Below are 21,934 nucleotides of genomic sequence, written 5' to 3'. Positions count from 1 at the left end.
GAGAGTGGTAGAGGAATGAGAGAGAGAAAGTAAGGAAGAGAGAGAGGAGGTGAATGAGAGGGGGGAGAGCGGGAGAGAAACAACAGAGAGAAACTAAGGAAGAGAAAGGAGGTGGATGAGAGGGGGGGAGAGCGGGAAAGAAATGAGAGAGAGAAAGTAAGAGAGAGAGGGGAGGTGGAGGAGAGAGAAAGTAAGAGAGAGAGAGGGGAGGTGGATGAAGAATAAGAGAGGGGTGATAAGGGAGAGAGAGAGGAGGTGGATGGGAGGGGGAGAGTGGTAGAGGAATGAGAGAGAGAAAGTAAGGAAGAGAAAGGAGGTGGATGAGAGGGGGAGAGCGGGAGAGAGATTGGAGAGGTGGATGAGAGGGGGAGAGCGGGAAAGAAATGAGAGAGAGAAAGTAAGAGAGAGAGGGGAGGTGGAGGAGAGAGAAAGTAAGAGAGAGAGGGGAGGTGGATGAAGAATAAGAGAGAGGTGATAAGGGAGAGAGAGAGGAGGTGGATGGGAGGGGGAGAGTGGTAGAGGAATGAGAGAGAGAAAGTAAGGAAGAGAAAGGAGGTGGATGAGAGGGGGAGAGCGGGAGAGAGATTGGAGAGGTGGATGAGAGGGGGAGAGCGGGAAAGAAATGAGAGAGAGAAAGTAAGAGAGAGAGGGGAGGTGGATGAGAAGGGGGACAGCGGGAAAGGGATGAGAGTGAGAAAGGAAGATAGAGAGAAAGATAGAGAGAGGAGGTGGATGGGATGGGGGAAGTGGGAGAGGAAAAAGAGAAGGGTTGTAAGTAAGAGAGAGAGGAGGTGGATGAAGAATAAGAGAGAGGTGATAAGGGAGAGAGAGAGGAGGTGGATGGGAGGGGGAGAGTGGTAGAGGAATGAGAGAGAGAAAGTAAGGAAGAGAGAGAGGTGGATGGGGGGGGGGGGGGGCAGAGGGAGAGAAATGAGAGGGGGATAGTAAGGGAGAGAGAGAGGATGTGGATGAGAGGGGGGAGAGAGGGAGAGGAATGAGAGAGAGAGAGAGAGATAGTAAGGGAGAGAGAGGTGGATGAGAGGGGGGACAGAGGGAGAGGAATGAGAGATAGTAAGGGAGAGAGAGGGGAGGTGGATATGTGGGGGAAGAGCGGGAGAGAAAGTAGGAAGCAAAATGATGGTATGGTGAGGAGGTGGGAGAAATGAAAAGAGTATGGGGGGGGGGGGGAGAGACAAGAAGAGCAAAAATTAAAGGGGGCAGTAAAAAGAAAAATGATAGCAGGAGAAAAAGGGATAGGAGAGTGACATAGATATAGAAAGGTGAGAGAAGAAGAGAGGAAGGAGAGAGAGGGGAAGAGAGGTTAAAGAGCGGATCTAGAGGAAAGAGAGGGAAGGGGGATAGAAGGAGAGATTGAGAGAAAATGGGGGGGGGGGGGGGAGAAAAAGGTGATACAAGATATAGAGAAGAAAAGAGACTGTAGGCAAGTGAAAGGGGGGGGGGTCAGCCAAAGAACATGAAGGGAGGGAGTAGGTGAGATGGTGAGACAGATAATGAGAGAATACTATGTGGAAGTAAAAGGCAAAGAGAGGGATGGGGGAAAAAGGGGAAAGGTATAGTAGGAATAGAGAAGGAGACCAAAAAGGTGGTAGTGGTGGGAGGGAGTTATACTCCAAACATCAAAACCATTCATGGCAAAAACTTATGGGACTATCCCCGGGTACTGCATCAGCTGGAGACATCAATGTAAAGTTTCATGGATGGACATGTATTACGGAAGGGGCCAGGGGCTGCCTGGCACACTGGGAGGAATTTAGATTTGTTGATAATAGGTGTGATACATTGCAGGCCAAACCGTACACGCTGTTCCTAAACTTTAAATGTATTTCCTTTACTCCAAGGTGATGGTGGACTTAGTGCAGAGAATGGATGACGTGCTCACTCCCGAGGGGAAGATCGAGGACTTGTATTGTGAACTGAATAAGTGGTCTCTGGAGAGTAAGTTACCTTCTCCATTTGAATATTGAGTAATGCTGTACATGAGGACCTGTCATAAGAGGAATCCCCATACTGTTCTTTGTGCAAATGCTGGTTTCTCCCACTGTCCCCCCTCTCATCCACCTCCCCTCTCTCCTCTTGCCTTCATTTCATTAAAGTAGAACTATAGGCAACACTTTTTTTTTTTTTTTTACATTTTGGATAGAGCAACTGTGTCCCATTGTGGAGATTTCCCTTCACTTCCTGTCCCATAGCCAAACAGGAAGTGAGAGGAAATCCCTGTAAATTAAGGGAATTCCTTGGGACCCCCCCCCCCCGGTCACCAGAACTAGTGTACCCATTAGAAGATTTTCCCTCTGTTACTTTTCTGGGGACAACCCAACATTTGGGTAATTTCTCTTACTTTCACTTTTAACGATAATGGTAAAAGAACCAATAGAGAGGGTGAATCTCCTTAATGGTGGCACAGACAGCAATAAAAACTGGCAGGTGTTCTAATCCCTCTCCACTATATCCAGAACAAAAACAAAAAAAAGTTTTTGCCTTTACTTCTACTTGAAGGGTGAGAACAAGGCTTATGAGGTCAGAACTCCCATCCAACATGCTTGCTCTGCGTCAACTGAGTTTCACCAAGTATTTTGAGTTATTATAATGTTTGCCTAAAATATCTTGTCACGTGCTTTCCCATTCATATATCATTTCTGTTCCATATGCACATTATATAGTATTTATGCAAATGTGTACATGCCCTCTCTAATCTATCTCTGCATTTCACTGCAATTACTCGCCTCTCTGTGAAGTAACTGCATGGAATAAACTGAATTAGCCTCATAGAATATAAATGGTGAACCACAGAGAGAAAATATAAAAAATCCAGTGAAGTTCCTCCACCCCAAACTCGCTCATCCGTGTCTTTATGGACCTTGCTTTGTACACTGGTGTGCAGTCATGTTGGAACAGGAAGGGGCCGTCCCCCAAAGTGTTCCCACAAAGTTGGGAGCATGAAATTGTCCAAAATGTCTTGGTATGCTGACGCCTTAAGAGTTCCCTTCACTGGAACTAAGGGGCCAAACCCAACCCCTGAAAAACAACCCCCCACACCATAATCCCCCCTCCAACAAGTGATTTGAACCAGTGCACAAAGCAAGGTCCATAAAGACATGGATGAGCGAGTTTGGGGTGGAGGAACTTGACTGGCCTGCACAAAGTCCTGACCTCAACCCGATAGAACACCTTTGGCATGAATTAGAGTGGAGACTGCAAGCCAGGCCTTCTCATCCAACATCAGTGCATGACCTCCCAAATATTCTTCTGGAAGAATGGTCAAACATTCCCATAGGCACACTCCTAAACCTTGTGGACGGCCTTCCCAGAAGAGTTGGAGCTGTTATAGCGGCAAAGGGAGGGCCAACTTGATATTGAACCCTACGGGCTATGACTTAAATGCCATTAAAGTTCATGTGTGTGTAAAGGCAGGCGTCCCAATAGTTTTGGTAATATAGTGTATGTACTGTACATTGTTGCCCAAAATTATTTACATCAACATGACATTTTGATCGGCACTAACATGTGTTTGATGAACATTCTGAAACAAGATCGGGAGGTCCTCCACTCCCCCATTAACGTTACAATTTACAGATCGTTTTTTGTGTTTCCTTCTCAGGTATCTGCCTGGTCCTCTACGAGAAGCGATTTGGCTTTTTACAGCCTAATTTAGGAGAAGAAGCCTTGGACTTTATCACGGCTATAAAAAAGGTATGACGATTGTTCCAGCAACGGCAGGGGCAGATCAAAGCCGCCAGGTCTTCCGATAACAGGCTATTAAGTCACAGCAGGTCGGGGATCAGGAAATTTTGGGGAGTTTTGAAGATTCCGTGAAAAAGATAAAATCTCACGGGTGGATAAGCAGTGCCAGTAACACTGCTATAGGGAAAATGGCATATCTGATACTTACGTAGGCTTTCCATGAAGCCTAGGCTGGGATTACTGGAAGTCAATAAAGGTGCCACCCTTTTTATAATACACTTTATTCCCGGGAGATGCCAATAATGAGATTAATGAGTGCAACTAAATAGTCATATGTCACAACAGCACCAAAGATTCCAAATAATATATGCAATCAAGCACACCCCTTATAACCTTACTAACTAAATTGTGAATGAAAAATAGATCTGTGCTAAATATGCCAAAATTGTGACTCTAAAGCTTAAAGAGGAGCTCCAGTCTGTAAAAAAAAAAAAAAAATTTTAAAGTCAGCAGCTATTAAAATGCTGACTTACCTGTCCACTAATTCAGCAATGTCGGCACCACTAGCTGATTCGTCAATTGGCTTTGGGTGCAGGCGACGGCATGTAGTATGGGAATCAGGTAGTGAAGCTTTGCATATGCTGGTGCTGAACTTTCTGAATGGCCCCGCCATCTTCTGGGACCTCTGTGTGTCGCAGAAGGTGCGGGGGGCACTGTAATGATTGTAGACCGCCGTACGGCGATCTTACCTGGAAGAGGGAGAGCGGGTACCTGTCAAAACCAGGTACCCGCTCCGCTCTTTCCCCAAAAAGTGCCAAATGTGGCAGTGGAGGGGGGGGGGGGTGAGAACCAATGTAAGGAACATTCTTCCCACTGACCATCACACTAATGTACCATGAGTTGTAGATATAGTATTCTTTAGCAGGGGTTCCCAGCAACCAGTTAGTTATTTCAAGGGTTCCTCTGTGTTGAAAAGGTTGAGAGAGGCTGGTGTAGAGGAAGGACAGCCAACAATGGATGCCCCATAGTAAGCCTAGGAGTGACGTCACCATCCAGGCTCTGCAGTTGTTGTAGGCGATCTCTCCTCTTCACTTGACTCGGATGCTGGAGAGATCATGCTGCCAAATGTGACCCATTCAAGTGAATTGGGTCAAAACGGCAAGCGCGAGCCAAAGCGCTAGGCTCATGCTTAAGGCAAAGTATTCCCAATAAAAAAAAACATGTTTGGGGCATTCAGGAGACGGCCTGTACCGTTCCCTGAAAAGCGATCCATGGTGGAGCTACCCTGTTTCCCCGAAAATAAGACCTAGCGTGATTGTCGGTGATGGCTGAAATATAAGCCCTACCCCCCCAAATAAGCCCTACCCTGTTTCCCCGAAAATAAGCCCTACCCTGAAAATAAGACCTACAAGGACTTTAACTAGGGCTTATTTGGGGGGTAGGGCTTATATTGCAGCCATCACCGACAATCACGCTAGGTCTTATTTTCGGGGGAAACAGGGTATGTTCATTATGAGAAGATGTTGCATAGTGCACAATAAGCACTTTGTGTAGGGCCTGTTGACTCAAAACTTCACACCCTGCTTATGCGTTTTTGAACCTCTAACTTAAAGTATCCCAATCTGCCCCTCCCCAGATACATACCTCCAAACTGTGGCCAAACAGCTTCCTAAAACGTTCACCTCAGGGCAAGTCTTCATTGTGCTGGCCACCATGCACAGTAGATCATTATAGACATCTCGAGGACCATACCCAAGTCTGTCTCGGCTAAAAAAAAATAAAACCATGAGCGCTCTGGCAAGAAAAAAAGAAAAGGATTAAACATATTAAAGCTTGAGGTTTAATATGGCCGCAGATACGTACTTTTAGACTAAGAAAAATCCCCTCTGTGATTCGTCCTACAGATGATGAGCACCTTCGGTCTGATGATGGTGACACCAGTGGAATTTCACAAACGTCTGAACACCAAAATCTGGAAAGATCACACCCATGCCTGGGACAGCATCTTCAAAACAGGTAGAGAGCCTACTGTGATCCAAGCCTGGTGGCCTCTCTTCATCCTCCACGTGTGCTTAAACTTAAGGCCTAACTCTCAGCTAAAATATTCTCCAGCTGTATCCAAAGCAAAATAGTCTTGGAAAGAGTTGTACTATAAGGCAGTGATCATCAACCCTGTCCTCAGGGCCCACTAACAGGCCAGGTTTTATGTATTACCTTGGGGGAGATGCAGACTAGAATACTGCAATCACTGAGTGACAAATGATATCACCTGTGATGTATTTCAGTTATCTTGCAAACCTGGCCTGTTATTGGGGGACCTAAGGACAGGGTTGATGACCACTGCTATAAGGCCTATTATGGTGAGGTTATCAGTCCATTGAAACTTATTTAGACTTTATTTCCCTGCGAATGGAGTTTCTCTTGAAGCTGTAGAAGAAGCTAATCAAATTCCAGCTGATCATGATCTATATTTCATTGTTTGCTATAAATGTTCTTTATTGTTATTTTTTTTATTGAAGTTTTAAACATAGTACAAACATGACATTTGTAAAGTGACAGCACAAAAAGAAAAAAAAAAAGAAATACAAATAAAAAGTAAGAAATACCATAAAAGAGTAACAGAACAGTACCTGTTATAAATTTTTACCCATGCAGCAATTACTGTCTGAAGGAAGCACAATGAGCCCGCTGTCGCCCTGTCAATCATTCTTCTCGCTTACTGCCGCTACAACAGTGATTGATAAAGAACGGTGACAGCGTTGTCATTTTTATCGGCGCTATTGATTTACATTGTGTTATTAACCCGTGCGAGTCCCTTCTTTCTTACCGTGATATGTGGTGTAGAGCTGGCTTTTTCACAGTCATCTGTCTCCCCTCACAGCAAAGTGTCACATAGACAGAAGACTGATGAAGCTTTCTGGTAAAGGGGACGAGGATTTCCTCTGCACCATCTACAAGGACAGCAAGCTATCCAAGAAAGAGATGTACGCCACCATCACCGAGATGCTGATCGGAGCCGTAGAAACGGTAAGATGTGGGAATTGCAGACCAACAAGCTTTGTAAAATCTGCAGGTGTGTTTGTTATTGGAGCCACGGCTTTACTTACAAATCAACCAAAATCCCTTTTTCTTCCTTTTTTCTATGTTCCCTTCCCTTTTATTTCCTACCATTTCCTTTCCTTTCCTTTGCCTTCCATTTCCGTTTTCTTTAATTCTCCTTCCTGTTCCTTTCCCCCTTCCTTTATATTTCATTTTCTTTTCCTTCCCCTGACATTTTCTTTCCTTTTGCTTTATCCACCCCTACCCTTTCTAATAATTCTCCCTCCCTTCTACCTCTCTTCCCCTTACACTTTTTTTACTTCCTTTAACCCTTTTCTTTCTATCCTCTTCTCTTTCCCTTCCTTTCCCCTTTAATTTCTATTATCTTCTCCTTTCCTTCCCTTCCCCTTTCCTTTTTTTCCTTTTCTCTTTCCTTCCTTTCCCCTTTCCTTTATATTCTTTTCTCTTTTCCTTCCCTTTCTCTTCTTTTCTCTTCTCTTTTCCTTCCTTTCCCCTTTTCATTCTATCCTCTTTTCTTTTCCTTCCTTTCCCCTTTCCTTTCTATCATATTCTCTTTTCCTTCCTTTCCCCTTTTCCTTCTAGCCTCTTCTCTTTTTCTTCCTTTCTGCTTTAATTTCTATCATCTTCTCCTTTCCTTCCCTTCCCCTTTCCTTTTTTTCCTTTTCTCTTTCCTTCTTTTTCCCTTTCCTTTCTATTCTCTTCTCTTTTCCTTCACTTTCCCTTTTAATCTCTTTTCCTTCCTTTCCCCTTTCCCTTCTAGCTTCTTCTCTTTTCCTCCCTTTCCCTTTTATTCTCTTCTCTTTTCCTTCCTTTCCCTTCTACTCTCTTCCCTTCTCCTTCCTTTCCCCTCTACTCTCTTCTCTTTTCCTCCCTTTCCCTTCTACTCTCTTCTCTTTTCCTTCCTTTCCCTTCTACTCTCTTCCCTTTTCCTTCCTTTCCCTTCTACTCTCTTCTCTTTTCCTTCCTTTCCCCTTTCATTTCTATCCTCTTTCCTTTTCCCTCCTTTCCTCTTTTTATTTCTATCCTCTTCTCTTTTCCTTACTTTCCCCTTTCCTTTCTATCATCTTCTCTTTTCCTTCCTTTCCCCTTTCCTTTCTATCTTTTCCTTTCTTCCTTTCCTTTTCCCTCCCTTTCTGTCTTATTTTATTCTCTTTACTTTTTCATTTTTTTTTTACCACCCTTTCCTTTTCCTTCCTTTTCTTTATCTCATTTCATTCCTTCCCTTTTTCCTATCTCTTTTTTTAATTTTTTTATTTGTCGTTTGCCTGCCCTTCATATTTCCAGTTTATTTTCTTTCCTTCCATACACTCTCCACCTCTTACCCCTTCCTCTGTGGTTGCCTCTTTTATATATATATATATATATATATATATATATATATATATATATATATATATATATTTTTTTTTTTCTTTCTTATTTCCTTTCACTCTCAGTGTCTCCTTCCTCTTCTTTTTCATCCTTATTTTTTTTCTCTCTCTTTTGTCCAGCCCGCCTTCTTCTTTTTTTAAACATTCTTTTCTGTGTATTCAGATGATTATTCTCACCAATATTTATTGTTTCATTACACACACTCCTCTCTTGGTGATCCCTTTTACCTCATTGCTGACATAGTGTAAAAAAATTGTATTTATATTTAGTTAATGTTTCTAATTATCTTTCCTTTTCATTATTTTTTTTTATTTTATTTTTTTTAATTTGTTGCCCAGGTGGCAAACAGCTTACTCTGGGCCATGTTTAACCTTTCCCGAAACCCGCACATCCAAGAGAAGCTTTACGCTGAAATCCAAGACGTTTTGTCGCCCGACCAGGTGCCGTGCGCGGACGACTTGAAGCACATGCCATACTTAAAGGCCTGCCTAAAGGAATCGATGAGGTAGGTCTTAAATTAGCTAAGTCGGTTTTGTGGAAAGACCTAAAATGTGCAGACATGGGCAAGGAGCCAATTAGGTTGTGCTCACGCTCACGTGATCAGGTTGTGCTCACGTGTTTAGGTTGTGCTCACACGCTCACGTGTTTAGGTTGTGCTCACACGCTCACGTGTTTAGGTTGTGCTCACGTGTTTAGGTTGTGCTCATGCGCTCACGTGTTTAGGTTGTGCTCACGCGCTCACGTGATTAGGTTGTGCTCACGCGCTCACGTGATTAGGTTGTGCTCACGCGCTAGAAAAAAGCTAATCGGTCTGCTACCTCCCACTATCCAATCACAGGCTGCGGGGGGGGGGGCACACAACCTGTAAGTGTTACCTAACTGCAATAGAGAAAAATCAGATCTCCTGGCCTCTCAGACAGGGATGTGCTGTGTGGCAGAGCTGTGTAAATCTCAGGGTTGGACGGGCAGAAATGCAAATACTTTGGCATGTATAATGACTTCTTTCTATGTGTTTTATCTGTGTATTTAGCTGTTTGCCTGGAGGTCAGTTTTAACTGCCGCACCATATTTCTACCATGCTTGATGGTGGCCATAGGCATTTTGGTGCATGGCACGTGCCTTTATTAACTCTTTCCTAGAAAATGACGGTTCCCGCCTGCTAGGAATTAATGGCTGAAAGTCCTGGATGATATATGCTAATTGTAGATCTTATCCATCACCCTGAAGGAGTGAGATACATGTACATATTATTTCCGATGACTTCTCATATTAATATTCGATTTGCAGGATAAACCCCTCTGTGCCGTTCACCACTCGCACTCTGGATAAGGAGACCGTGCTGGGGGATTATGTACTGCCCGAGGGAGTGAGTATTTATGGTTATATCTGATAAATAATGTGCGCCATGATCTACACAGCGGCGGTTCAGTAAACGAGATCACGGGAAGTTGTGAAATAAATGCATTTATATAGCGCTGACATATTCTCCAGTGTCCTACAGAGAATGTGAAATGATCCACATCAGTCTCTGCACCACAAGAGCTTACAATCAAATGTCTCCCCCCCCCCCCACAGTCACACACTGATATTATTATTATTGTTATTATACATTTAAATAGCTCTGACATATACCACAGTGCTGTACAGAGAACACTGAGCTAGTCCTATCAGTCCCTGCACCAGGGGAGCTTACGCTCTAGTGTCCCCCCCCCCACACACAGTCACATACTATTATTATTATACATTTATATAGCTCCAACAAATACCGCGGTGCTGTACAGTGCTGAACACTGAGCTGGTCACATCAGTCTCTGTACCAGAGGAGCTTACACTCTAATGCCCCCCCCCACCCCCACCCCCCACAGTCACAAACTATTATTATAATACATTTATATAGCTCCAACATATACCGCTGTGCTGTACAGAGAACACTGAGCCAATCACATCAGTCTGTACCACAGGAGCTTACACTCTAATGCCCCACCACAGTCACATTTACATAGCTCTGACATATATATACTGCTGTGCTATACAGAGAACACTGAGCCTGTCCTATCAGTCTCTGTACCAGAGGAGCTTACACTCTAATGTCACACACTATTATTATTATACATTTACATAGCTCTGACATATACCGCAGTGCTGTACAGAGAACACTGAGCCAGTCACATCAGTCTCTGCACCAGGGGAGCTTACGCTCTAGTGCCCCCCCCCTCCCACAGTCACATACTATTATTATTATACATTTAAATAGCTCCAACATATACCGCTGTGCTGTACAGAGAACACTGAGCCGGTCACATCAGTCTCTGTACCAGAGGAGCTTATGCTCTAATGTCACACGCTATTATTATTATTATACATTTATATAGCTCTGACATACACCACAGTGCTGTACAGAGAACACACAGCCATTTATATCAGTCTCTGTACCAGAGGAGCTTACACTCTAATGCCCCACCACAGTCACACACTATTATAGTTATTTATCTAGCGTCAGAAGACACCCTGAGGCCAGTTTGGTTAGAAGCCAGTTTAAACACCTCTACGTTTTTTTTTTTCTGGGTTGTGGGTGGAAACTAGATCACATAAGCAAACATGGAAAGAACATAATCACTCCATACAGATTGCATTGCTTGGCACTGAACCCGGGACCACAGTACTGCAAGTTCTAAAAGTTTAGCTGCCATGCTATTTAAAACAGAACCCCCCCCCCCCGTTTATCATTAGTGGTTCTTCTGAAACCACTAAATGCTGGCAGCAAAGGATGCCGGGGACATTTGCTTCTTTTCCCAGGATGGGCCTTATTGCAGGACAGAACGATCGTTCCTTGGATATTAGCATCTACATTATGTAAGATTTCTGATGAGTAGCCCAATATTAAGTTCATGTTGGCAGATTGGAGGATCGCAACACCCTGACCCTCATAGCTTGGCAGGTGTTCCCGCGGAATAGGCCAGACTCCCATGTTACATAATTCCTGTCTGTTTACTGATAGCGGAAATGAGAAATTCTGCTTCTGCTCAGGAGCGCCACTTGCTGACCCAGACCTTTTTCCGGAACTTTTCGCTTACAAGTTTAACGTAATATTTTTTGCTAGAAAATTACTTAGAACTTTACATATATATATATATATATGTGTGTATATATATATATATATATATATATATATATATATATATTTTTAGCAGAGACCCTAAAGAATAAAATAGCGATTGTTGCAATATTTTGTGTCACACTGTATTTGCGGAGCAGTCTTTCTAAGTAATTTTGGAAAAAATACACTTTTATATATAAAAAAATAAAACCAAAACACTAAAGTTAGCCCAATTTTTTTGTATAATGTGAAAGATGATGTTACGCCGAGTAAATAGATACCCAACATGTCATGCTTTAAAATTGCGTAAAAAAATACTTAAAAATCTCCATAGGCGACGCTTTAAAAATTATTGCAGGTTAACTGTTTAGAGTTACAGAGGAGGTCTAGGGCTAGAATTATTGCTCTTGCTCTAATGTTCGCAGCGATACCTCACATGTGTGGTTTGAACACCGTTTACATATGCGGGCGCGCCTTACGTGTACATTCGCTTCTGCAGACGAGCACGGAAGGATGGAGCGCTTTACTTTTTACTTTTTTTTCCTTACTTATTTTACTTATTTTTTATTTTTACACTGTCCCTTTATTTTTTTTTTAATCACTTTTAATTCTGTTATTAAGCCGCGTACACACGATGCGATTGTTGGCAGGGGATTGTCTGTTGACAGACTGTTGTCCTAAAATCAGATCGTTAGTACGCTCCTTTTGACAATTGTTGTCCAACTTTCTGCCAACAAATGTTGGATGGCAGTCTAGTAAATTTTCGGTGCACAACGGTTGGTTGTCAGATTTTCGTTAGGTCAGTACAGCAGTCCGTCACACAAAAGTCGAAAGTACAAACACGCATGCTCGGAATCAATGCTCACCAAACACGAAATTAGCAGAAGGGGCCCAAAGGGTGGCGCCCAAGGGCTGAAATTCCTCGTAGTACGTCAGTACGTTCGTGTTTGTTGGCCGACAATTGTGTACCGTTAGTATGCAAGACAAGATCCTGGCACACGCCCTTTTGACAAAAATCAAACGCTCGGTTGGCCAACAATCGTACCGTGTGTACGAGGCTTTAGAAGGATTGTAAACATCCCTTGTAATAGAAATAAGCACAACAGGTCCTCTTTATTGAGTGATCTGTGATCAAAAAGACCTCAGATCTCACATTTACCTCTTAAAAGCAAAAAAAAAAAAAAAATTTCATTTTGACTTTAAGCAAAAAAAGATCCTGTCTATCTGCCCGAGAACCGGAAGTGATGTTGGACCTCGCTCTGGTCCTCCAAGGGCATAGAGCCGAGTGAGGGCCATCTTCTAGGTTTGGCTCTTCAACAGTGCAGATCATGAAAATTCAGTATGTAGAAGTCAATAAAAAAAGGTGATAGTTTAAAAACTTGATTACAAGTTGGCATATCTCCATTGCTCATTAATTGATGTTGTTGAATGAGGTTGTTCATCCGTTGAGCAGTCTAATATGAATTTTTTTTTTCCTCTGAGTTTTGTGGACCATCTCAGAGCAAAGACTGGATATTTGGATTGAGAACAATAATAGAATAGAAGAAGTATGGAATTTTAAGGATCTGTTTTTTGTTTTCTGCAGACAGTCTTGACCATAAACAGCCATGTGCTGGGCTCCAATGAAGAATGCTATGATGACTGGTCTGAGTTCCGGCCTGAGCGTTGGCTGCAGGACAAGAACACCATCAACCCTTTCGCCCACGTCCCATTTGGCATTGGGAAGCGAATGTGCATCGGACGACGGCTAGCTGAGCTTCAATTGCAGCTTGGCATTTGTTGGGTGAGTTACTCTGCAGGTTTCTGGGGACGTATCCAGCCCCCCCCCCCCCGAATCTTCTTTGTCCCACAGTGGCTTACTATGTCAGGGTTATCCAAAATTGTTACCCCAAACTCAGGACTCAAACCCCAGGACCAATCAGTGGCCTGTCCACCAGTCTAGCTGGAGCTCTCACTATTCCACCAACTTCTATGGAACAGACATTACTTAGTGCAACCACATAATTCAGTTCAGGGCTATATAAAACTGTTACCCCGAACTCAGGACTCAAGCCCAAGGACCAATCAGTGACCTGTCCACATGCAATGCATCAAATTGTGTCATTTACAATGGGGCTTCATGGGAACCAACTTCTTTGGAACAGACATTACTTGGTGCATCCATATAATTCAGTTTATGGTTATCCAAAATCGTTACCCCTGAACTCAGGACTCAAACCCCAGGGCCAATCAGTGGCCTGTCCACCAGTCTAGCTGGAGCTCTCACTGTTCCACCAACTTCTATAGAACAGACATTACTTAGTGCATCCACATAATTCCGTTCAGGGTTATCCAAAACTGTTACCCTGAACTCAGGTCTCAAACCCCGAACCAATCAGTGGCCTGTCGACCATTCTAGCTGGAGCTCTCACTGTTCCACCAACTTCTATAGAACAGACATTACTTGGTGCATCCACATAATTCAGTTCAGGGTTATCCAAAACTGTTACCTCGAACTCAGGACTCAAACCCCAGGACCAATCAGTGGCCTGTCGACTAGTCTAGCTGAAGGTCCCCCTATCCCACCAACTTCGATAGAACAAGCATTACTTGGTGCATCCACATAATTCAGTTCAGGGTTATCCAAACGTGTTACCCTGAACTCAGGTCTCAAACCCCGAACCAGTCTAGCTGGAGCTCTCCCTATCCCACCAACTTCTATAGAACAGACATTACTGAAGTAAATCATAGCGGACTACAAGTAAACCATGCCAGGACCACCTCTTCCAAGCCATGGTGCACCTAACTTTTCCTGGGCATGGTTCAGAGAACTCCCACTACACAAAATGAACCAGTTCAAGGGGTTGAACCGCGCTCGTAGCTTCCAGTGTAAGGGCACACTTTGTTGACTACTGGAGATAATTGCCATAACGCCTTTGTTTCCTCATCCATGTTTGCCGTAAGATTCCTAGTGGACCGAATTCATCTGCTGCGTTCTTCTCTACATGGCCTGGCATAACCACCTCCTCCAAATGTCTCTGCAGGACCTTTGTTTTTTTTCTCTTCTTCGCGTGCCACCCATAGGGACAGGGGCAGGGCACAAAACACGGCATCCCTAGTGCTCACAACAGTCACATTAAAACAGGGCGGGGGCGGGGATACCGGATTTTTCTGGGTGTCAGAAGATCAGATGGGACACGTATTAGCAGCCTCTCCCAGACTGAGACGGAATTGGTAATGGGTTACAGCTGTAAACAGGTCTGATATTAGGATCCAGAGAAAGTGACCAGCCATTTTTACGCTGTAGACCTCAGCGGCCCTTTTCCCTCTTGTAGTAAATTTGTGTTCCATGTTTCTCTTGCAGCTCGTCAGAAGATATAACATTGTAGCCACTGATAAACATCCTGTGGATACCTTACATCTGGGGACTCTGATGCCAAGCAGAGAGCTGCCGGTGGCCTTCCTTCACAGGTAGACCAAGGTGAGTCGGTGCCACCAAAGATGTACCAGCACCAAGATTATAATTGTAGAGGCATACCGATAAAGATTTTTTAAACTTTAGTTTCTGAGGTTTCAGTTTGCATCGGTGGGTGGTGGTGGGGGGGGGGGGGGGGGGGTCAGGGGTCACATTTGTAGCCTTTGCAGTGCCTAATTTTGCACGCTGTTTCCCAACCTCAGAGTGTGCAGTGGCCAAAGTTCGAGAGGGCCTAGCACCGTGTGTATTTTTTCATGTGAGGTGCAGCATGCTCATTAGTGTGTCCGTTTAGAGGCCCCCCCCATAGACTGCTTGAATTTCAGCTGATTCCTGCTTAATCGGCTGAACTTAGAGTCGGGGGTGCCCCTTTCCAGCACCCATCCTGACATAAGTCATTTAAAAAAAAAAAAATTGGCTGAGCCAAGTACAGTGTTAATTTCGTCCAACTAAAATATTTTCATAGAGGAAATTAACACTATTTCAGTAGACTATAATACGACTAAAACTAAAACAATTCGATTGACTAAAATAAGACTAAAACTAAAACGGCATTGATTTTAGTCAAAAGACTATGACTAAAAACGAAATTGAAAGCGGTACATTTTAGTCAACTAAAATCAAATGGGTTTAGTGAAAATGTAATGCATTATTTAAGTATTTCTCTAGATCTTTCAAACTCATTATATACTCTTGGAGTAATAAAATCTAATAAAATGTTATTATTTATGGTATTAAGGTTTGAACATGCACTACAGACACAGATTAAGCCGTTGTGATGTATGTTATATATCAGAACGGCTAAATCTGTGTCTGTAGCGCATGTTCAAACCTTAAACAATAGCATGGTATTAGATTTTGTACGCCAAGATTATACATAAAATTTACTCCTAGCCATTCCTGTGTAACAGTGGTCACCAAACTGTGACCCAGGGGCCAGATGCGGCCCTTTGCTTGCCTTTTTTTTTTCGGCCCTTGGGGCACTATTCCGCCCTCTGATACAAGACACTATTCTGCCAAATGACATCAACAATGGAGCACTAGTTCTCCCATTGACACCAACAATGGGGCACCATTTCTCCAAAAGACACCAACATTGGGGCACCATTTCTCCCATTGACACCAACAATCGGGCACCATTTCTCCCATAGACACCAACATTGGGGCACCATTTCTCCCATTGACACCAACAATGGGGGACCACTTCTCCCGTTGACACCAACAACGGGGCACCATTTCCCCCATTGACACCAACAATGGGGCACCATTTCTCCCGTTGACACCAACAATGGGGAACCATTTCTCCCATTGACACCAACAATGGGACACCATTTCTCCCGTTGACACCAACAATGAGAACCAAGATGAGGCACTGTTCCTCCACCTAATACCAAATGTGATGTTTACTCCCACTGATGCCAGGAAAATTTCCACTCCCGCTGGCCACAGTCCGGCCCCCTTAAAGATCGAAGGACCGAAAACAGGCCCTTTGTTTAGAAAGTTTGGAGACCCCTGCTGTATAAGTGTGCAGCAGATTGTCAATGAGCTGCGGTGTAAGGAGACTCGGTAGTGCCGATTGCCGTACCGGCAGGAAAGGGGTTAAAGCACTCACTTCCCAGTCTAGAAAGCCCTGGGAACTTTCTCTGAGTTTTTCCGACTCTTCCGAGGAACACTCTCGCCTGTGACTCACGCCTCGCTGTTGTAAGATTCTCTAGATTAAGCAAGTTCAAAGCTTTTCAAGAGAACTATTTGCATCCCAACCCTGGCTAAACCCGGAGGGGATGCAAGTTGCTCACACAACACGTTCATAGTCGTATGTACCTCCCTGTCTGCTGTTATAGATATATGTGATGACACGTGACCAGTGACTTCTCTTCTGAAGAGGAAGATATATTCGGAATTGATTCCCAATCGAGTCATCCTCCTACTCCTCCTACTTCAGTCTTGCACAGTTGTACCCGGCTCCTCTCCTCTCCTGAAACGGCTTGCTCTGATTTCACTGCATACTGTGAGATTCTCACAATGTGCATTAGAAGCTACAGCAAGTCAGATGGAGCCCACCTCATTTCCTGGAGGACATCTAGCATCCTCTAGGCCAGGGATCTCCAAACTTTCTAAACAAAGGGCCTGTTTATTGTCCTTCAGGCTTAAGGGGGGGACCACACTGTGGCCAGCAGGAGTGGAAATTTCCTTGGCATCAGCAGGAGTAAATATCACCACATTTGGTGTAAAGAGAGGAATAATGCTCCATAGTTGGTATCATTGGGAGGAATAGTGCCCCATTGTTGGTGTCAGGGCCGTCTTTAAGGCAGGGCAAAAGGGGCAGCTGCCCTGGGCCCTGTCATTGTTGTGGGGCCCAAAGCAGCTCCCTCATATTTGCCAACTGTTCCAGTTTAAATTCCCATGTCCCTTGAAGTTTTAGTCCTGTGCAGTGTCCTGATATCTAGCTCTGCCCTATTGTGTACAGATGGCTCACCTGCAGACCCTGTGTTTACATGTAAATAACAATCATTCATATGTAAATAATGGCAGCATTCATACTTAAATAGAAGTGACTTTCATATGTAAATAGCTGAGGCCTGCGTCATTGATATGTAAATAAAGACGGCATTCATATGTATATCATGCCCCTCCTGCAGTGAGGAGAAGATGTGCTGTAACCTATAGCAACTAGTGAGCAGTATTACTGTACAGTAATTTCTAGCAACCAATCAACAAGCAGAAACCATGTACTGTAACCTCTAGCAACTAATCAGTAAGCCTTAATGTGTGCTGTAACCTCTAGCAACCTGTCAGTAAGAGGTAATGATATGCTGTAACCTCTGGCAACCAATCAAAATTGATGCCTGATCTGATACAGTAAACTGATTTTAAATCCAACTGCTATTTACTGTACGTCTCAGAGCAGGTGGAGAGCGAAATTGCATGGGGGAGGGGGGGCCCAAGAAAATTTTTGCCCAGGGTCCAATCAATATTAAAGATGGCCCTGGTTGGTGTCAGAGGGAGAATAGTGCCCCAGTGTTGTGTCATTGGGAGGAATAATGCCCCATCATTGTTGTCATTGGAAGGAGAAGTGGCCCATTGTTTGTGTCTTTGGTAGGAATAGTGCCCATCATTGGTATCAGTGGGAAGAATAGTGCCTCATCATTGGTATCAGTGGCAGGAATATTGCCCCATCGTTGGTATCAGTGGGAGAAATAGTGCCCCATCGTTGGTATCATTGGGAGGAATAGTGCCCCATTGTTGGTACAAGTGGGAGGAATAGTGCCCCATCATTGGTATCATTGAGAGGAATAGTGCCCCCTTGTTGGTATCCTTGAGAGGAATAGTGCCCCATCATTGGTATCATTGGGAGAAATAGTGCCCCCTTGTTGGTATCCTTGGGAGGAATAGTGCCCCATTGTTGATGTCAGGGGGAGAATAGTGCCCCATTGTTGTGTCACTGGGAGGAATAATGCCCCATTATTGTTGTCATTGGGAGGAGAAGTGGCTCATTGTTTGTGTCTTTCGTGTCCATCATTGGTATCAGTGGGAGGAATAGTGCCCCATCACTGGTATCATTGGGAGGAATAGTGACCCATTATTGGTGTCATTGGGAGGAATAGTACCCCATCGTTGGTATCATTGGGAGGAATAGGGCCCCATTGTTGATGTCAGCAGGAGAATAGTACCCCGTTGTTGGTGTCATTGGGAGGAATAATGCCCCATTTTTGGTGTCATTGGGAGGAATAGTGCCCCATTGTTTGTGTCTTTGGGAGGAATAATGCCCCACTTTTGGTGTCATTGGGAGGAATAGTGGCCCATCGTTTGTGTCTTTGGGAGAAATGGTGCCCCACTGCCTATATCAGTTGGTAGAATAGTGTCTCATATCAGTGGGAGGAATGGTGCCCCAAGGGCCGGATGAAGGCAGGTCAAGGGTCACATCTGTTTGGAGACCACTGTTCTAGGTCTTTCTTCCCCAGCCTGACCATCTCTGGCCCACCCCTTTCATTCATTGGATTCCAGTTCTTTCAATCATGGAGACTCAGCTTACCACGTGAGTGTCACCTAGGGTGGTCTGAATGCAAATACACCCTGCCTAGGAACGTCCACTCCTCCAGACTGACAACCACCCATCAAGGCATTTTGATATTTGCATAACTTCTCCAACTGCTTGCTTCCAAGTTGGCTCTTGAGTGCTAAGGCATGGTTCCATGTTGGAGCCATGGTCTGTTTCTATGTTGGAGATATATCTCATCACTTCATGTCGTTGGTAGGAATCAGGCCAGGAGACGATGGGTCTGAACATGCATGCCCAACTGTGCTCCAACATGTATGTCTGGCTATAGGGGCTCCAGATCAAGGACAGCAATGATAAAAATTGGAAAAACGTGGGCAGGTCCTGGTAGAGCGAACATGGTGCAGAAGGAGGAAAGGGACAGATAAAATGGAGACAATGATTGTATTGCCAATTTTTTACAGGGTGGGTGGGGTGAAATGCATCGGTGAACTTGGTTTGGCAGAGACTTGCAGGCTGAGGCTGCTATCCGCTTTTATGTTGCAGGGGCTGTTTGGGAGAGCTGCGTTTTCTCTATGGCTTACAGGGATAAGGTGTTATAAAGGCAAACTTGCACTTTAATAGACAAGCTCTATAGTTATAAGGAGTTGAGATTGAAAATTCCACCACCGTGCTTGACTGCAGCTCACCTTTCTGTCCACAGTGTCTCTCCACGTGACGCATTCGAAGATGACTGAGCGAGCTGTATCCAGTTTCTGCTTCATTTACTGACTGCGCAGATTTCAGGCCTTGAACCCTGCGAGATCAGGCGAATGGCCAGTGTTTACAGCCCTCCCCGACGTCAGAGCGCCAGAGCTGGCAAAAGTCGATTCCATGATGGACGCACGGAGCCGCCCACTGCTCCCAACCTAAAAAGAGGCGGTTGTACAATCTACTGTTTGTTTTTCTATAAGTAGGTCAGATTGGCAATGGTGCTGATAAGATGGGGCAGATAACACCAGCGAAAGTTGACAGGAGTTCATTGTCACTGGTAACGCACTCTTCGCACCCGTGAGGTCCTAAAAAAACAACATTCTGACACACTGACACTTGGACGTCCCAGAGCAGTGACAAACCGCCACAAAGGGGTTCCAAAACAGTATCTCACTGACACTTGGGGGTTCCAGAGCAAAACTGCACTAATACTTGGGGGTCCAAAACCATGACACACTGATGTAGCAAAAAACTGACGCTTGGGGGTCCAAAACAATGACACACTGACACTTGGGGGTCCAGAACAATGACACACTGACACTTGGGGGTCCCAGAACAATGACACACTGACACTTGGGGGTCCCAGAACGATGACACACTGACACTTGGGGGTCCCAGAACGATGACACACTGACACTTGGGGATCCCAGAGCAATGACACACTGACACTTGGGGGTCCCAGAACAATAACACACTGACACTTGGGGGTCCCAGAACAATAACACACTGACACTTGGGGGTCCCAGAACAATGACACACTGACACTTGGGGGTCCCAGAACAATGACACACTGACACTTGGGGATCCCAGAGCAATGACACACTGACACTTGGGGGTCCCAGAACAATAACACACTGACACTTGGGGGTCCCAGAACAATAACACACTGACACTTGGGGGTCCCAGAACAATAACACACTGATACTTGGGGGTCCAGAACAATGACACACTGACACTTGGGGGTCCAGACCAATGACACACTGACACTTGGGGGTCCAGAACAACAACATTCTACAGCATGCTCTTAAAGTGTCTGCTCACTCTTGGTTGATCATTGACTCATGAAATAACCTCATAGAGAGCTCTGCACCTGTGTTTCCTGCTCCATCTTTTTGTGCCATTAGTAGAAGATTTAACAGTTGCTATTTCCTTTTCAATTGTGAAAACTGCAGCAAAAGTTTTGAGACTCTTATCGTAGCCGTATAGCAAAGGCAGAGCTAGGCAGTATCAGTTTCCGCCCTCTGCAATTTGGCGTGGTTGTTTTTGGCACGGTGCTCATGGCACCATAAATTCTGGCACACAATTTTTTTTTTTACACAAATAACTTTTATTGCATGTTTCTCCCCTGGAAAAAAAAATCATTGGTCATCTACAGAACTACTTACCTTCCGATCTCTATCCTTCACAATAGAATGTTTAAACGCTGGGGAGGAGGGTGTTAAAATGCCGGGGCTATTGTTGGGTAAAGCGGCGCTACATGAGGAAGTAGTACGGTAGCCGATGTGACTATATTGACAGCCGGTGTTGCGTGTGAGAAAGGTGAACTTAGCTCAGTCAGTCTCACGCAACACCGGCTGTCAATAAAATCTCATCAGCTACTACTTTCTCGCCCAGTGCTGGCTTACCTAACAAGAGCCCCAGCATTTCAGCACCCGCCTGCAACAGCTTTATCAGCATGTTGGGAAACACCCCATGCCTAAATGCTCCTTCCCCCTTCCCAAACCAAAATGTATAATTTCCAGGACCATGATTTGTCTAAGTCATGACAGAAGGGCGCTACTACTGCAATGCCGGCAAGCCATGGCACGTGTGTTTGGAGGGGTGGGGAACCATTTGGCATTCTGATATAACCCCCCCTCCCCACCAATTAAATAATTCCTGATTTTATGTTTGGAACATTTGTCACTTTTTGTTCCTTGTTATTTATGGTTTCAAGTTGTTCTACCAGTAAAGTAATAGTCTGTTCTGTATTGTTTTTTTATTAATTTAATTGCTAAAATAAAGTCTGTTGAAAATTTCCAGAACAAACTGTTTTTCCTTTTGACTGTTTTTTAACTAAGTATCATTCAGCTTTCTCTACGGTCATATGCAGGTTACGTAGCGCTGGCTACTAGGTTTTATAAAATTGGCTCCTAGCTCTGGGTGAAATGTGTCCAGGCCTGTGCTAAGTAATTTGCCACCTTGTCACCGTATGAAATGCTAAAAAGTTACAGCTTCATTACTGGGGAGAGGAGACCAAGGAAATTCTTCCTTTTTCCTGCAGCAGACTGATATCATCATGTGCTCAGCTTAGAAAAGCCACTGATTGGAGGAGGTCTTTAGACACCGCGTTGATGTGTACATCTAAAGAAGGAGAGGCTCTTCTGCTTCTGCACCCTCTTGTCACCAAGGTTCGGGACGAAGCCCTGTCTCCTCTGCTTTGTCCTGGTACCATCACATCACCTCAACCCCACTCCTCAGCTCTTCTCCAGTATCACTTCATCCTGCTCCAACTCATCTCCCC

General features: G+C 44.4%; 1 protein-coding gene across 1 annotated transcript in view; it reads left to right on the top strand.

The window, feature by feature from the left end:
- CYP24A1 (cytochrome P450 family 24 subfamily A member 1) overlaps positions 1-21,459 on the top strand; it is a 30,758-nt gene extending 9,299 nt beyond the window's left edge. The window contains exons 4-12 of the mRNA XM_073607236.1: positions 1,860-1,956; positions 3,620-3,711; positions 5,607-5,718; positions 6,584-6,729; positions 8,472-8,638; positions 9,421-9,499; positions 12,816-13,013; positions 14,574-14,690; positions 19,382-21,459. Coding sequence (XP_073463337.1) covers positions 1,860-1,956; positions 3,620-3,711; positions 5,607-5,718; positions 6,584-6,729; positions 8,472-8,638; positions 9,421-9,499; positions 12,816-13,013; positions 14,574-14,684 — 1,002 coding nt within the window. The 3' untranslated portion in view covers positions 14,685-14,690; positions 19,382-21,459. The remainder of the gene's footprint in view (positions 1-1,859; positions 1,957-3,619; positions 3,712-5,606; positions 5,719-6,583; positions 6,730-8,471; positions 8,639-9,420; positions 9,500-12,815; positions 13,014-14,573; positions 14,691-19,381) is intronic.
- The last annotated feature ends 475 nt before the right edge of the window (positions 21,460-21,934 follow it).

The sequence above is a fragment of the Aquarana catesbeiana genome, linkage group LG12 (genome assembly GCF_042186555.1).
Source record: "Aquarana catesbeiana isolate 2022-GZ linkage group LG12, ASM4218655v1, whole genome shotgun sequence".
NCBI classification, from domain to species: domain Eukaryota; kingdom Metazoa; phylum Chordata; class Amphibia; order Anura; family Ranidae; genus Aquarana; species Aquarana catesbeiana.
This window is presented reverse-complemented; position numbering and strand designations above follow the sequence as displayed.